General features: G+C 48.9%; 1 protein-coding gene across 2 annotated transcripts in view; it reads left to right on the top strand.

The window, feature by feature from the left end:
• Window positions 1-16448, top strand: part of MYO5B (myosin VB) — a 339036-nt gene that overhangs the window by 250470 nt on the left and 72118 nt on the right. For both annotated transcript variants that reach the window (XM_069568511.1, XM_069568512.1), the window contains exons 15-18: window positions 8766-8906; window positions 9778-9875; window positions 14515-14601; window positions 15062-15173. In XM_069568511.1, the coding sequence (XP_069424612.1) occupies window positions 8766-8906; window positions 9778-9875; window positions 14515-14601; window positions 15062-15173 (438 nt within the window). The remainder of the gene's footprint in view (window positions 1-8765; window positions 8907-9777; window positions 9876-14514; window positions 14602-15061; window positions 15174-16448) is intronic.

Raw genomic sequence — 16448 nt, 5'->3', positions numbered from 1 at the left:
GTCATTTGTCTTCCGTCTCCTTGGAGCAGGTGTAAAAGTACTTAAATCCCTTCAGATCCTGGTTTCAGCGCCTTTGATTTCTGCTAGCAGTCTGTGGAACCTCCCTACGGCCAGAAACATAAATGGAGCAGTAGGATTCAGGGGACCCTTATATCTACAGTTCTGGAATGTTGCTTTCTAGGATCTCCAAAACTTTAGTTGTTTCCTTCTCATGAGCATAACAAAAAGGCAGCAAATATTGTGTCCATTCTACAGGTAGAAGGAACAAAGTACCGATTGACCTAAACACATTTATCAAGCACCTACCTGGGGAGGCGCGGCCCTGAATATACCTGTAGGTATTTGCATTCTGTTATAGACTGGGAGTGGGCAGGTGAACAAGCCTACAAGTAACTGAAGGGAGAGGCGGCCTGGGCTGGGAAAGCAACAAGCCCTGCTGGTCCGGGGAGCCCCCTTGCCGATGCTTGGAGGCAGGCACTGATGCTGGCCACAGCCCTTCAGAGGACACCCAGGAAAGGACCCTCCAGGAGTTCGGAGGCTTTCTCCCAGACCACATAGCACAGCACTCACTGCGGAGGCCTGATAACACTGCCAGTGGCAGATTAATGTCTCTTTGTGATAAGCTGTAGATGAATGCCGTAGGGTTGAGATGATGGAGTGCAGAAAATACACCCTGAGGATGGACCCAGGCATCTAGAGGCAGGTAAATCACGTGGCCCCGAGGCCAGGGTCTTAGGGAGGATTTGAGTCGTTACCAGCAATGTGGGCAGCCCAGGGCAAACTCCGGCCGGTGTCATCTCCCCATATCTAGAGAGTTAGTCATCACTGAGACAAACTTGCTTTGGATAAGTGTGCACGTCAATGGGAGATTAACCCCTTGCCTTGCCAAGTGTCCAGCCCTCTAGTCCATGGTGGTTAACGTGACTTTTTCCATTCTTTGCAAGAAAGGTGAGAGATGGGAGGGGAACCACAGTGAGAGAGCGGAAGTGGACAGTTTGAGCCCTGAGGAGCACGTTTCCTCCTCCGGTGCGTCTTAGAAGTAGAGGCCTGTGACCTCCTGTTCCTGTGACAGCGGCTCTAGAGGGCTAAGAAACTTTCTTGTGACAGGCTTCTCCTGTTGGAGAGGAGCACAAATGAGGGACTGGGGGAGAGTGTCGGGTTCTTTCTGTTAAGTGCAGAGTCTGGTTCTGCCATTGATTTTTGTCTTAGTCTGAGTGTCTCTCGGGGATCCCAGTATCTAGAAGGGAATCTCTCACACTCTTGTCTCCAGCGGATTATCTGTTATTAGCAACTGAGATTTTTTTCCTTATTTTTATTTAACAAACTTTATTAAACATTTGTGTGATATATAGTGGTAACAAGTACGTGTAGTTAACCTCACGGATCTTACAGTCAAGTGAAAAGATATACAGTTTGATCGTAAGTTTTGGTGATGCTGTGAAGGTCAGGAAGAAGGTTCTATGGAAAAGAATAATAGGAATGTGCTGGGAGTCCCCATAGTCACCCGCAAGTTGAACCGTTTGCTAGGAAGAGTCTCAACCATAGTGCTCATGGCTATGATGTATTATGGCAAATGGATATAAGGCACATCAGCAAGGGAGAAGGTGCCTGGGGTGACAGACATGGAAACCAGGGGCGAGCTTCAGGAGTCCTTGCCCAGGGGAGGACGGAGTGGGGCGGTCCTGCTGAATATGCTTCTTTTCCACAGTAGCGCCTTGTGATGATATCTGCTGCCACTGTTGAGTCACTTCCGTCGTGTCCCACATGTCCTCTGTGCAACCCCATAGACTGTAGCCCGCCAGGCTCCTCTGTCCATGGGATTCTCCAGGCAAGAATACTGAAGTGTTTTGCCATTCCCTTCTTCAGGCGATCTTCCCGACCCAGGGATCAAACCCGTGTCTCTTATGTCTCCTGCACTGGCAAGCGGGTTCTTTACCACTAGCGCCCCCTGGGAAGCTTGTGATGATCCCTGGCAACTATTTACCAGAGAAGCTCACCTGAGCCTGCGCATTCAGGGTTCCCTACTGGTAGCCAGTGGTGTTGGCACCCTTTGCCTAGCACGTACCAGTTCCAGAGTCGCAGCAGGAAAGCAGGTTGGCTCAGCAAAAACAATATTGTTGGTGTAAACAGTTTAGGCTCAGTGAGCCGTTCTTATCAGGGACTGCAAAAGACCCTCCCCAAATCCACGTTTCCAGACACCAGCCAAGCATGTGTCTTGTAAGCAGGCCTCTCTAGGATGGCAGTCTCAGGCCTGGTGTTCATTCTTTTCTAAACAGGTGTATCACTTTAGATAGGGTGTACTGAATTTTTATTAGAAATGAAATAAAGGCTCATAAAAAATTCAAATAGTTTAGAAATATATAAAATAGAAGTATTCTCTCCCACTCCTGATCTTTCTGTTCATGCATTCCTGTTCTGATGATACAAATATACTGGTACATCTTTTTAAAATTGAAATGAATGGCGTTATACACAGTCCTCTCTCACTTTTCACTCACTGTGATCTCTTGGCCATTTTTCATATGAGTACATATCCACTTCTTTTCTTTTTTAAAAAAATTGTTGATATTTTGCCAACTCAAATAACACTGCAAGGAATGCCCTTTACATATATCTTTGCTTACTTGTATAGTTGTGTCTGCCTGTAAATTATTAGAAATGGAATCGACAGTTCAAAGAGTATGCCCTTCAAAAGTCTAGCAGTATTGCTAAATTGGAGTGTAAAATGGTTCTGTGATATGCTCTTAAAAGGTTTGTTCTTGTTTAGTCACTAAGCTGTCCGACTTTCTGCAACCCCATGGACTGTAACCTGTCAGGCTCCTCTGTCCATGGGATTTCCCAGGAAAGAATACTGGAGTGGGTTGCCATTTGCTTCCTCCAGAGGATCTTCTCCACCCCAGGGATCAAGCTCACATCTGCTGCATGGGCAGGCAGATTCTTTACTGCTGAGCTACCAGGGAAGCCCACTCTTAAAAGGTACCAACTCCCTTCTCTTCACTGTCCACCTACCACAACTCTAGCTTTCCCCTTTACCAGCTAACATTTCTAAAGAAACCAAAGACGTTGTTGCCAGGCCCTCCTGCTCCCATCCCAGCAAACCCTCAGAGATGCTGTGATGATGACCAGCAACCCTTAAAGATTTAACTGAGAGGGGCTCCCAGGCCCCCTAGACCCCAGTAAGAGGAGGGCTGAGAATGCTCCACCCTGGATGCCTTCCAGCCCATTTCAGACATCCCAGGAGGTGGAAAGCAGAAATCAACAGTGTGTTGCTATAAACCTATAGATGGGATCTCCACAGACTACAGCTGCCAATCAGAGCGATTAGAAATGTGCTTTAAATCATTCAGACAGGTGGGTACCACTGGCAGCATCTGTCGTTGTAGCATTTTTAAAGCTCAGAGTTCACTGAGCCTCTATCATTTTCTTTAAATTGTTTTTTACATCAGTCCACAAAATTTATGTTTCTAGGATACACTTAAAGCAGAGAGAGAAAAAGACCTGGAAAGATACAAGCCTATGGTATCCAGTTAATGCCCACCTTTTTACTGGTTTTCTTCTCACTGAGCAAAACTCTTACATCCTGTAGGCAAATTCATGGTTTTACTTAAAGGTATTTTTATTTGGGAAGAGACCTATTAGCTTTTTCCTTTTGTGTGACATCCCTGGTAAGAAATTAACAAATCAGTGTGAAAAACTAGTCAGGATGGGATGGAAGATAACCAGGTACCCTGCCAGCCAAAAGGCTGTTTGAAGAGCTCTCACCAAGAGCAGTGAAATAAAATGGTGTTAATGAGAATGTAATTAGTAAAGCCAGTTATGCTGCCTAAGAGGCTATAATACAGCTAAGTTCTTCCTTAGCTATCAGAAAGCTATAAATAGAGATTTAAGTGGAGAGATGCCTCTTTTAAAACATGACTTCAGGTTAACAGACTGATTTGTTTTAGATTCTAAAGATGGAGGGTTTTTCTTCTTAGTGTTTATTGTAAAAAGCGATAAAATTTATAAATCGAGGTGGTGGGGGAATCTCGAAGGGAGAATTTTTTCTTCTGGAGATTTCCTGTTCCAGGGCCCCACGGAGTTCAGGTCAAAGGGCTGGGCAGTGGGTCCAGGGTACATGCCGGCAGGTGCTGGAAAGCAAGGGCCGTTCTGGGCCGTGTTCCCAGGCAGACCCTGCTGGTACCATCTCCACACCATCCCAGCGGACAGGATCTCAAGACCAGTGTGGTACTGAGGCCAGGCAGACCATTTGAGCCCAGCCTGCCTACAATGGGCTGCACCTGTCCCTGAGGTCCAAGAGTCAGGATGCTCTGACAAGGTCCAAACACCATCTTGACCTGCCCCCCCCCCCACCCCCCATCCCCTGTCGTCTTTCTCCCTCAGCTTCAGCTCAAGGATAAGGACACATACATTCCATTGCTTTCTACACAACTAGCTTCCTTCCAGGGTACACACGTTTCATTTTGAGCAAGCACATTCGCTTTACATTTTTAAAAGTTGTTATATAATAGCTTTTGAGTCAGCATACTATGAAACATTAGCTTTGAAGTGTTTTTGGAAGGCTTCCTGTTTAAAATCAGTTTCTGCTGGTAGTTATAAAGCCTCTCCCAATACTTAGAATAAACAGATAACTGTAAGAGAGAACTTTAGTTAGGAAAACAATATGATCGTTCTTGGCAATACAGAAAGGTCCCGCTTCTTGAAAAAAAGTGCTGAGACTTTTCCTCCAAATACCCTTTAAAACCCCTTTAAATAGAGTCAGTTCAGTTCAGTTGCTCAGTCGTGTCCAACTCTTCGTGACCCCATGGACCGCAGCAACCAGGCCTCCCTGTCCATCGCCAGCTCCCGGAGTTTACTCAAATTCATGTCTGTTGAGTCAGTGATGCCATCCAACCATCTCATCCTCTGTCGTCCCCTTCTCCTGCCTTCAATCTTTCCCAGCATCAGGGTCTTTTCAGATGAGTGAGTTCTTTGCATCAGGTGGTCAAAATATTGGAGTTTCAGCTTCAGCATCAGTCCTTCCAATGAATATTAAACAGGGTATTTCTTACCTAAAAGTTCAAAAATTTTTTCCACCTGGAGGGTAGCATTTACCATATATAAGAATTGATGGAAAAGAAAATGTGTTTGTTATTATGTTTACAGTGAGAGCTTTTAAAGATAAGACTCGAAGCTAGAGATTCCAATCAAATGGTCATTGTACTGTGTCTTATTTTAGTTGCACGTGTCTGCTTTCAAGAAAAGATAGTTAATGTTCATATAAACGGAAGTGAATAGCTGTGATTTCCAAGGTAACAGCTATGTAGATACCTGTAATTGACATTTTTCTTAAACCCTCAAGTGGTCTTTAGAAAGTGTTTTCCTATTTCTTTTAATCCCTTTTCAAACAGATCTGCCTCAGGCTTTTAATATCTATATATAGACTTGAGTAGCAGAGAACACCAAAGTCAGTGCCTGCTGACACTGAAATAAGTGACCAGCAGTATCAGGGAAGTGCTTGGTTTGTTTGAAGGTTTTATCTCAGTATTTTCAAGATTGAAGGGAGCAGGTTTTTAGAAAGGCCCAGGTGGATCCTGTTTCTGAGGACTGCCCTAAGGTGAATTGTAGTGCTTCCATTCCTGGGCTGGTAAATAGACTTTCTGGTTGTTTGAAAAGCAGAGCTGGAGTTAGTCAATTAAAAACAACAACAAAACACAGCTCTCTCTCACCCAGAAATGTGTTCCTTTTGCATGAATCCATTTTTAAACAAGAGCTTGGTAACTACCTTTCGTTGAGACTTTGGGACACTCTGGGGACAAGGAGGTCCCCGTCTGGCCCAGCCCCTTGCCCTGGGGAGTGGGGTGGGGGTGGGGTGGTGGGGTATCTGCCTGGTCTTTTATTGTTGCCTGTAGCCTGAGGTTAAATGAGGTGCCTCTTGGCCATTCCTTCTTGTGGTTAAGCTAGATGTCTCTGTGTGTTCACTGAGTTTGTAACATCAGTTCTGAATAGAACGTAAAGCCCGCCCCTCCCTGCTAGTGTTATGGTCCCAACAAACTCATCTTCTTCTCCATCCCAGAGACCTGACCACTTCCAGATGCAGTCTCAATAGCGGGGACCTAACAACGAAAACATCGCTTTTAAAGTACAGTACAAATCCTCCAGGCTTGGTTGTGTTTGTTCTTCAATTACGGCACAGTGCCTGTGTAGATTAAAATCTGCTTTGAACAGAAGTTTTCATTTTTTGTTCTTAACTTATAAATCCTTTAATATATCAAATAAATAAAAGGCATAGCTTTTCTGATGGCAGCAGGAGAAAGGGGCTTAAATTTTAAAATACTCTTATTATTGCATTTGATTTCAGAGTTCCTTCTGTGATTCTGATACAAGCTCCCGACCTCAGAAGTTAACAGATTTTTCACAGAAAAAGCTACTAATAATGATTTCTGTAAATTAGACTTCTCCAACGGTACAGTCATACTCTTGGTAACTTCTACCCAAGACCCAAACATCTTGGAAGTCCACTTCTGAAAGTATGTGAATTAGAATAATTTAATCAGTTTGGTATCGTTCGGGCTTGGCAGACGGAATCACTGCTGTCTTTAGAATGTGACCCTGGCTTCAGACTCCCATCAGTCATTTCCCTGCGGACACTTCTAGGTGCCTTTCTGACTGGGCACGTGACCCTTTCTCACGTGTGCCTTGGCTCTGGCCCCAGTCTATGGACTGACCTCTCCCACCTCCATCAGCCCCTCTATTCCTGCCACTCCCCCTGGTCTCAGTTAATATGTGTGATGGTGGCTCTTTGCTGTAGACAGTGAGGACCAACAAGTCTGTAAACAAGGGGTTACTGGGTATGTTTTGGATGGAGAGAAAACTCTAAGACTGGCTGTGGGGTCGAATGTGTTTGCAGAAGGATATGCCTGGAGGTGGGCACTCAAGGTTTTGTAGATGACTACAGTGACCTGGGAGAGCGCTCAGGTGGGCCTGAACTAGGACAGGGGCATTCTGGTTGATCAAGAAAGGACTGCTGAGGCTTAACCATGGAGAGACTAGGTGATTGATTGGGATGAGAGGTAGGGTGATGGCAGGATCTCTAATCTAAATTTGGGAAGACAGCAGGTGGTAGTGGTTTGGGCTGTGTTGAACTTGGAGCTTCCAGTGGAACACTAAGAGTGAGGAGGAGGATATTGAGCAGAGGGTTGGAACTGTGATCCACTCAGATCTTCCACAGTAGTGGAAGATCGAGATGGAGAGATGGGCTTGAAGGGGATAGTTGAAGCCACGGGCACAAGAGGACACTGTCCAGGGAATGAGTGTTAGAAGAGTTAAATTGCGATGATGAGGTTTTAGGGAATCTGCAACTCAGAGGAGAGAAGTACAGGAAGGCGGAACAGTAAAAGGTGCTGGAAGAGAACACAGTAGGGAAAGCAGGCAGCGGGCTGGAGGAAAGTGGCTTAAGTTACAGCAAAGTGACAGTTATCTGAGTGGGAAGGGCACTGAGATTGGAGGAAAGTGGCTTAAGTTACAGCAAAGTTAGTGGGAGGGGCACTGAGATCGGATTTCAGAGCCCCCAGAAGGCAGACTCAGACATTCAGAACTGGCAGGAGGAGATGGGAGGCACCATGTTAATGGGAGTTACGGGAAGAAAGGAGCATGGACACGAGGAAGTTATGGGAAGAAAGATGCATGGACACAAGGAAGCAGAGCCCAGAGCCTGAGCACAAGTGTCTGAGCCTCGTTGGGGTGGGAGTGGCTCAGGGTTAGAGGGCGGGGCCCGGCTCCTCCTTGTGTGCCCTCCCCACCTGCAGGCAGTGGTAGTGGCCTTCCAACCCTTGATTCTGTCCCCAGCATCCACTTCCCCAAGGGATGCTGGCACAACCAGTGCCTTGAGAGCTGGGACTCTGTCCCACCTGCCCCGTGCCTGGCCTGGCCTTCACCCCTGTGTACACAGTGTGTTATCTTACTTAGTCTCACAGCAACTCCATATAGCGAGTCCATCCTTATTCCCATTTTACTGATGAAGAAATTAAGGCTTAAGTTAAATAACTTTATAAGATGCAGTAATAATAAGTGTGGAAAATTTTAAACAGCTTTATTAGACCATAGCTGCCTTCTACCACTCCAGAAAGGAAAGAAGTTTTGCCCATCTTTGTAGGTGAAGGTTATGTGAGATTTCCTGGTGAAATTACTTTTTTCCATTCCTTTCTTTAAAATATAATTCTTATACCCCAAGTTCACCCTTTTGAAGTGTATAATTCAGTAGTTTGAGTATAGTCACCAAGTTGTACAACCATTACCATGGTAAATTCAAGAATATTTTCATTACTCCAAGGAGAAACTCTGTCCCCATTAGCAGTCATTCCACTTTCCCCATTTCCCCAGCCCCTCGGCCAACTCTAAACTACCTTCTATTCCCTGGACATTTCCAGTAAATGGAATCACACACTATGTGGTCTGTTGTGTCTGACTCTTTCACTTGGTGTGTTTCCAAGGTTCAGGCAGGTTTTAGCATGAACGAGGATTTCATTCCTTTACACTGTTGAGTAATATTCCGTTGTGTGTATACATCCCATTCTGTTTATCCGTTCAGCAATTGATGGGCATTTGGATTGTTCCTGCTTTGTAGCTACTAGGAATGATGCTGCCACAGTCACCGGTGTGCAAGTGTTCGTGTGGACATGTGTTTGCAGTTCCCTCTGGTGTGTATTGGAAGGCTACTTGGAAAGACTGCAAGCAGCATAAAGTCCAAGAGCTCTTGTTCTCCATCTTCTTCCTCTGTTTGTTTCTAGTTCCCGCTGGTGGCTGACTTGTTCCATGATGGCAAAGACTCTGCTCCCGCCACCACCGCTTCTTCCAAGATCAACATTCGCCCCTCCAGACGCCCCATGAAAGCCTCCAACAAGGAGCACAAGAAAACCGTGGGTTACCAGGTTAGCCCCCAGGCCCTAGAGCTGTGGAGCCTGGCACGTGAGGCAAGACTGCCTCTCTGGGGATGAAGGATGGAGGGGCAGAGTCAGAGGGGGGCCCGAGTGGCCTCGGCATCCGCATCCCCAGCCCTCAGCCTGGTCCTTCTGTGCCTGTGAAGAAGGAAGGTGCAGAACCTTCACTGGAGGGGACTGGAAGGGGGGAGAGGGGAGGACTCCCTCCCCATGTTGAGTGTCTGATCCCTTTTGGGGGGACCACATCGCAGGACCACAGACACCTGAAGGTGAGCCTGGAGGGCTAGGGCTACAGTCTGGGAGGGTGGGATCAGTAGCCTGGGGACTCGAAATTGAGAAACGGCTCCTGCTGTGAGCCTTGACATCCAGCATGTCTCCCAGGAAAGCAGAGTGCCTGCGGAGCCCTGGCAACCACTGACCCTCATGCTTTGGTAGATATCTGCTCTGGGCGCGTCCTGTAAGGCAGTAACTGCCAGCCTGCCACCCAGGCACCCTGTATCAGGGCAGCAGGGCCTCTAGCCACGTGACGGTCCCTCTCACACTCTTGGCCCTTGCTCGCCTCATCTCATCTGATCAGGGTGCTGAGTGAAACGCCCCCAGGAGGTCTCTCCGCAGGTGCTTTGTGGAGCCTGTTGCTGGGATGTGGGAGGGTCTGGGGGTTGGCCAAGTAGCCCAGCAGCGTCAGAGCTGGAGTCCGCCCCCAGGTCCCCGGGGGTCTCCCTGCCCTGCGTTAAAGCAGTAATGAAGTGATAACAGCATTGACAGCTCCCACTCCCAGTCTGGGGGTGCTCCTGGACGTTCGTGATTCACCACGAAAGCTGAGCAGGAGTAGGTCACGGGGCGCCGACCTCTGTCTCCCCAGTTCCGCTCCTCCCTGCACCTGCTCATGGAGACGCTGAACGCCACGACGCCGCACTACGTCCGCTGCATCAAGCCCAACGATGAGAAGCTGCCCTTCCGGTGAGTGTCGCCTCGAAGACCAAGGGCAAGGGGCGGGCACAGCCCCGCGGGTCTGTGGGCCTTGGTGGGATGAGGGGCGGGTCCTGCAGCTGCCGCCCCCGCCCCCAACCCAACCGCCGGTGGTTTATGTGCAGAGTATGGACCCCAGCTGGCTGCTGTCTGGAGAACTGGGGGCCGTGAAGGGCCAGCTCCCCGATCTCACGTTGCTTACAGTGATGGTCAGGGTGCCCTTGAAGCAGAGAGCCAGTTAGAAGTATGCCGTTAAATGGGGACATGAGTGCATCTCACAGCAGCTGCTCCGTTCAGAGATGGGAGTGGTCAGGGAAGGTTTTTTGACTGAGGAAGCGTAACCTCACGTGGTGCATCGAGAGATGAGACGTGCAGACGGTCCCGTGTCTCACACCCCCTCTTCTCTGCCTCCGGAGTCAGCTACACTTGCTCACTTTCCCCTCTCTCTGACCCACATTCTGCCACTACTCCCGCCTTGTAATTTTCCTTGCATTTCTGTCCCCACTCATATGGTTTGCTGTTATTGTTGTTCAGTCAGTCATGTCCGGCTCTTTGTGACCCCATGGACTGCAGCACGCCAGGCTTCCCTGTCCTTCACCGTCTCCCGGAGTTTGCTCAAACTCAGGTCCATTGAGTCGGTGATGCCATCCAGCCGTGATTGGCCTCCCTCAAGTCTGGTTAACAATGACTCTTCAGCATCTCTGTCGTCTCTCGGTTGTGCCGATTCCACCTGGCATTTCTGCCAGTCTGCTGTGACTTCACTGGCCTCCTCACACTCAACATGTCTGAAACCAGACTCATCCTCCCCGCCCCCCTGAACGGTTCCTGTTTATTCAGTCTCTGTCACAGTAAATGGCATAAGCATTTCCTGACATCTCATCCACCCACCAAACTTGGCTCTTCCAAACCAGAAACCTAAGGGTCCCTCTGGACCAGCACCGTCTAGTAGAACCTTCTGCCGTGATGGAATTGTTTGGTAAATCTGCAGTGACCTACGTGGTCACACATGCCTCCCGAGTTCTTGCAGTGTGGCCAGGGTGACCGAGACAGCGAAGTCTTAATTTCATTTTAGTTACTTACAGGTGGCTGGTGGCTACCATATTGGGCAGCAAGGCCCTTACTCCCTAGGATCTAATCGTGGTTGAAGTCCTGTGGAATCCGCCTGACAATCTCTCCCACGGTCTCCCATGTCCCTTCCTTCCCCTGTGGCCTGTCTCCGCGTCTCTCCATTTCTTGCCTGGAGTGCTGCCCTGCGCCTGTAGAATGGTCTCTCACTCACCTTGCGGCCTTTCCTCCTGCTCCCCTGAGTCTCCACACGTGCTATTCTCCCCCCTAGCCAAAGGAGGTACATTTTTCCATTTTTCAAGCAATTCTTCCCATCTTTCTGATTTCCTTTTTGGTCCTGGCATAATTTCTTTCTGTGAAATAATTTATCTTGGCAACTCCAACTCTCAGGATGAATATCTACACTGCCTTCTATATTTCATATCAGTTAATAAAGCTTGACTTCCACTCTCAGGGGTCTCGTCCTGGAAAAGGTTGGGAAGACAGCGTCGAATCAGTCTCCTCAGGAGCTGGCTGACTGTCCACTCTTCTCCCTTCCTCCAAGTTACCGAGACATGCTCAGGAAATCCCCCCATGTGAATCTGTTTACCAGACGCCTCCAGAAAAAGAGAGGCTGTTAGGAAAGCAGCAGGTGTGAAAGACGTAGATTACGTGTGAAGGACACGAGTGGCGTGCTGGGCCCGGGAGTGGAGCGTGTGGGAATGCCACGAGCTCTGCCCGCAGCTGGCCTGACCTTGGGCAATGCGTCTATCAGAACCAGGCGCCTACCGTGTGCCGAGTTCTCACGCTGAGTCTCTCCTCCCACGTGAGAGAAGCCCCTGGGACTCTCAAAGGGACGTGCGAGTCTAGGAGCCTCCTTTACCTTCAGAACCAAAGTCTTCCTCCCAATAAAGTGGGGGAGGTTACGGAACCAAGTCAGAAAGCCTGTGTTCTTGGCTACCATTTGTTTGGCTCATCCCGAGCGAGGCCCTCGCCCTCTTCGTTTCATTTCCTCCTCTGTTAATTGTGGCTAAAAAAAAAAAAAAAAAGTTATCCTGATGAAAAATTTCAGCGAGATAATGAGGATTATTTATGACCAGTATAAAAATTTATGTCATGAAAATCTGTGAGGTTATTGATAATTCTGGAATCAAAGTGCTGTATCCCTCCTCCCCCTCCCCTAAAGCTGGGTTTTCTCAGCCTCAGCACTGTGGGCATTTGGGCCAAGTAATGGTTTTCTGCAGGGCTGTCCTGTACACTGGAGGAGACGTAGCAGCTTCCCTGGCCTCTGCCCCCTGGATGCCAGTGACACCCCCACCACTGTGACAACTAACGGCAGGCATCTTAGAACGTTAAGTGGTGGCAAAATTTTCCCCAGTGGAGACTGCTGTCTTGCACTAAATGCTTCTGTTTGATAAAAAGTCTTTCCTTCTGCTGCTGCTTTTGTTCAGAAGCCATCTCTCCTGGGCACTGGGCTAGGACAGTGGAATCACAATGAGTGAAGACATAGTCGTCTTCTTAAGGAGTTGTCAGCCCCAGATAGCTGGGGACAGCCTAAGAGTGACTGTCAGTGGGTCTGTGGGAACTGCAGCGATATAGAGGCAAGAGAACAGGAAGTGTCCAGGGAGGAGGTGTCCCTGGGTAGGTGCGATCCTCTGGAGTGGGATCATCGTCGGAGCAACCGGCCAGGTTTCCTGAAAGCCAGTGGGCTGGTCTCAGCAGTGTGTGGTGCTGAGTGCCTCAGGGTCCCGCGTGCACCTGCCCAGCACCACAGAGCCCCAGGCAGTAGGTGGGAGCCAGCAGCCTTTTAGGGGGCAGGTAACTGCGGAGGTGGAGCCAGGTCCCCACGTCATTGGAGGGGGCTCACTCTGCATCTGGCTATAGCCGAGCTTCCAGACAGCCAGAAAGAAAAAGAACATTTATTCCTCATCCTGAATCATGGTGATTGATTCAGGGTCAGCTTAGTTCTTTCTCCGTGAAGACTCCCTGATTACCCCAGCCAACCCCAGCATCTTTTCCTCCAGTTTCTTTCAGCATTTTTACCATGTTTATCACATGATGCCTTGTGGTTTAATCAATCTCTGGGTAGGAAAGATCCCCTGGAGAAGGGAATGGTTACCCACTCCAGTATTCTTGCCTGGAGAATTCCACAGACAGAGGAGCCTGGTGGGCTACAGTCCGTGGAGTCACAGAGAGTCAGACATGACTGAGTGAATAACACTTTCATTTGTACTTTACCACCTCTATACACGTCTCCCCTCTTCAAGTGCAGATACTTAAGAAAATCCAGACCATGTCTGACTTTTACCTCCAGTGTCCTACTCAGTATAGGTGTTAGAATTAAAAATGGGGTTTTCAGTACTAAACTTAGCACCTTAGGGTGGATGAGTTGCTGACGTCATGGCTTCTTATCTAAAGACAAGAAGATAAAGTTCTTTATCTGTGTGATTCTTGGGCAGCTCTCATGACAGAAGCTCATAGCATGTGTGACCTTATCTGTTGTGCCAGGCGCTGGCCTCACTGCTTTCATGGGCTGTTACACTTAATCTTCACACTCACCCTCTAAAAGGGACACTTCCACTCTCCCCACCTTAGAGAGGAGGATACTGCTATACACGGAGGTGTGTTATGTGCCCCAAGTCACACATGCAGCTGAAAGTGACCACATCATGATTCAGACCCAGGTCTGCGTGGCCTGAAACTCCCCTTTTAAACTTGGGAGCCAACTCAGGCTTGAGGTGCTAAGTGTATATGATTTGGCCACTGAGTTAAGACAGCTGCCCCTGTCTGTAGAAATAATAATAAGGGAAGGCTCTGTTGTTCAGTCGCTCAGTCATGTCCAACTCTTTGCAACCCCATGGACTGCAGCATGCCAGGCTTCCCTGCTTTCACTATCTCCCAGAGTTTGCTCAAACTTAAATCCGTCGAGTCGATGATGCCATCCAACCATCTCATCCTCTGTTGTCCCCTTCTCCTGCCTTCAGTCTTTCCCATCATCAGTGTCTTTTCCAGGGAGTTGGCTCTTCTCATCAGGTGGCCAAAGTATTGGAGCTTCAGTTTCAGCATCAATCCTTCCAATGAATATTCAGGATTGATTTCCTTTAGGATTGACTGGTTTGATCTCCTTGCAGTCCAAGGAACTGTCAAGAGTCTTCTGCAGCACCACAGTTTGAAAGCATCAGTTCTTTGGTGCTCAGCCTTCTCTGTGGTCCAACTCTCATATCCATACATGACTACTGGAAAAACCATAGCTTTGACTATACGGACCTTTGTTAACAAAGTGGTGTCTCTGCTTTTTAATACACTGTCTAGGCTCTGCAGAGGAGGCAGGAATGAGTTTGGGAGGGTGGCCAGAGTGCAGGGAGGCAAATAAGAGGAGTAGTCCAGGTGACGGTGAGAACGCGCACAGAACTGAGACGGCTCAGGTGCTGCCAGTTGCTGTCCTCTAGACTGCGCTTGGCCCCTGGACTTGAGCTCCCAGGTGCACAATGCCTGTACCTTGGTGCAGGAAGGGGTGGTCTCTCTCTCTCCCCTGTTCTGTTTCTTTGCCGTTGTGGCCTCTCATTGCTTGTCTTGTGTTTTGCAGTTTTAACTCAAAGAGAGCAGTGCAGCAGCTCCGAGCCTGCGGTGTGTTGGAGACCATCCGGATCAGTGCGGCCGGCTACCCATCCAGGTACTGCACCTCCTGGGGCCTGCCTCCCCAGGGGACCACCTTATGTGCTATCAGCCAGAGACAGGGCCTCCAGAAACGGTCCCCAACGCTGAGGGCTCAAGCAGGGTGCTGACAGACGAAAGAATCTCAGTTTGTCCTAGGAAGTATGGGTGTCAACAGTAATATCCTCCTGGACAGCTTTTCAGATTTCAGCTTGGCGTTAGTCTGAGCAGCGAGCTGGTCAACCCTCCCAGCAGCAGAGCCTCCAAAATCCTTTTTCCTGTCATGATTCTTTAACTCAGCTACATGCTGAAGTTCTCAGCATCGAGGGAGAATGAAACGCCCCGGAACGTGTTTTGCTGCTCCAAGAAGGGCTTTGTGCTGGACATGGTGACCCCCTGGGGCTCCGTCTGAGATCATCCAGGGCCCTTGTATGGCCGAGAGGCAGGACGTGTCCCTGACGCACCGGTTTTCTCTCCAGGTGGTCCTACCATGACTTCTTCAACCGGTATCGGGTGCTGGTCAAGAAGAAAGACCTCGCCAATGCAGACAAAAAGGCCATCTGCAGGTCTGTGCTGGAGAGCCTCATCAAGGTGAGCTGGGCACATCCCCGACCCCGGCTCCAGGGAAGGCTCAGCTGCGGTGCCCTGAGATTTGGGGTGGGGTGTTAACTGCCTTAGTGGTCCTCACCCCTCTTACCTAAACTGTCATCTGAGATGTTCATCCATTTTCCTGCATCAGGGACTGTAAAGGAAAAGCCCCTTTTTCACCTGCCTGGAGACATTCCCAGCCTTTCCCACGTCACAGCTCCCATAGAAAATGAAATTGTTTATACAGTGCTTTCGGGGTCATGATAAGGCCCCAAGCTGCTGGCCTGGATCCCTGTCTTCCCCAAAGCTTGGGGCTCCACCACTCAGCCTGCCTGCTGGCACCGGTGAACCTGCCGGGGCTCTGATCATCCAAGCAGGGATGGCCTGGAAGCCAGCCAAGGGGGAAATACCCACACCTCCTGTGTCTTCCCCATCGCAGAGCCGGCCTCTGGCCCAACCTCAGATGCTTGCTTTAAATAAGACAGTGGATTTCATTTTATCTGAAACAACCTGAACTCTGCAGCTGATGCTTGGGGCTGTAGAATGACAGCTGAGCTCTTGGGGGTCTTTGACGAGGGGCAGATCCTTGCGTGTTTCTTGGTTCTAGAGCATTCAGCGATTACAGCAGAGTATGGTACTTAATGGTCTCAATAAAGGGATAGATTACATCGAGAATCTTCCCTTCAGAGGGAAGAGAATTGCATCAACTTTAAAATATTTTTAGTATCATTTTGTTAGGAAAATCTGTTCATTTGGAGTATAGTTCATTGCCAGATGACCAAGTTTAAAGTCATAAGTTATTTTGTAAAAGTGACACAGTCACCCTCTGAGCACAATGTTGTCTTAGCAGCTCAAGACTGTAGGTATAGACAGTACAGAATGCTGGGCTAAACATTCTGTAGAGAATATGAGGGTGGTAGTCTTCTTAACTGAAGGTTGCCTTTGGTCCACTGGACTGGTTAATTGAGGTTTGTGCTGTGGAACGTCTGCCAGTGTCTCCATTTCAACATCTCTTTCTACACGGTGAGAAAACTGTGTTCTGGGTCAGCTGGACCCTGGGCGAGAGAGAGCATCAGGAGTCTTCCCCCTTTGTTGGCACCAGGAGCTGGCCTGTTTGTGTGGTCAAGGCTCGCGGCAGCCCGCTTGGCCCTCGGTCTAGCTCCTGCTTTCCCTGGGGCCATAGTTCCACTCTTCCTCTCCCTTCCCTGGTTTCTCCATGCTTCCAGTGGAACCGTTGCTCCCCACGCAGAAGGTGATCTGGAGGGGCTCCAGGTCAGA

This window comes from Ovis canadensis, chromosome 23 (genome assembly GCF_042477335.2).
Source record: "Ovis canadensis isolate MfBH-ARS-UI-01 breed Bighorn chromosome 23, ARS-UI_OviCan_v2, whole genome shotgun sequence".
NCBI classification, from domain to species: domain Eukaryota; kingdom Metazoa; phylum Chordata; class Mammalia; order Artiodactyla; family Bovidae; genus Ovis; species Ovis canadensis.
Note: the sequence above shows the minus strand (reverse complement) of the source record. Positions and strands in the feature narration are given on the sequence as shown.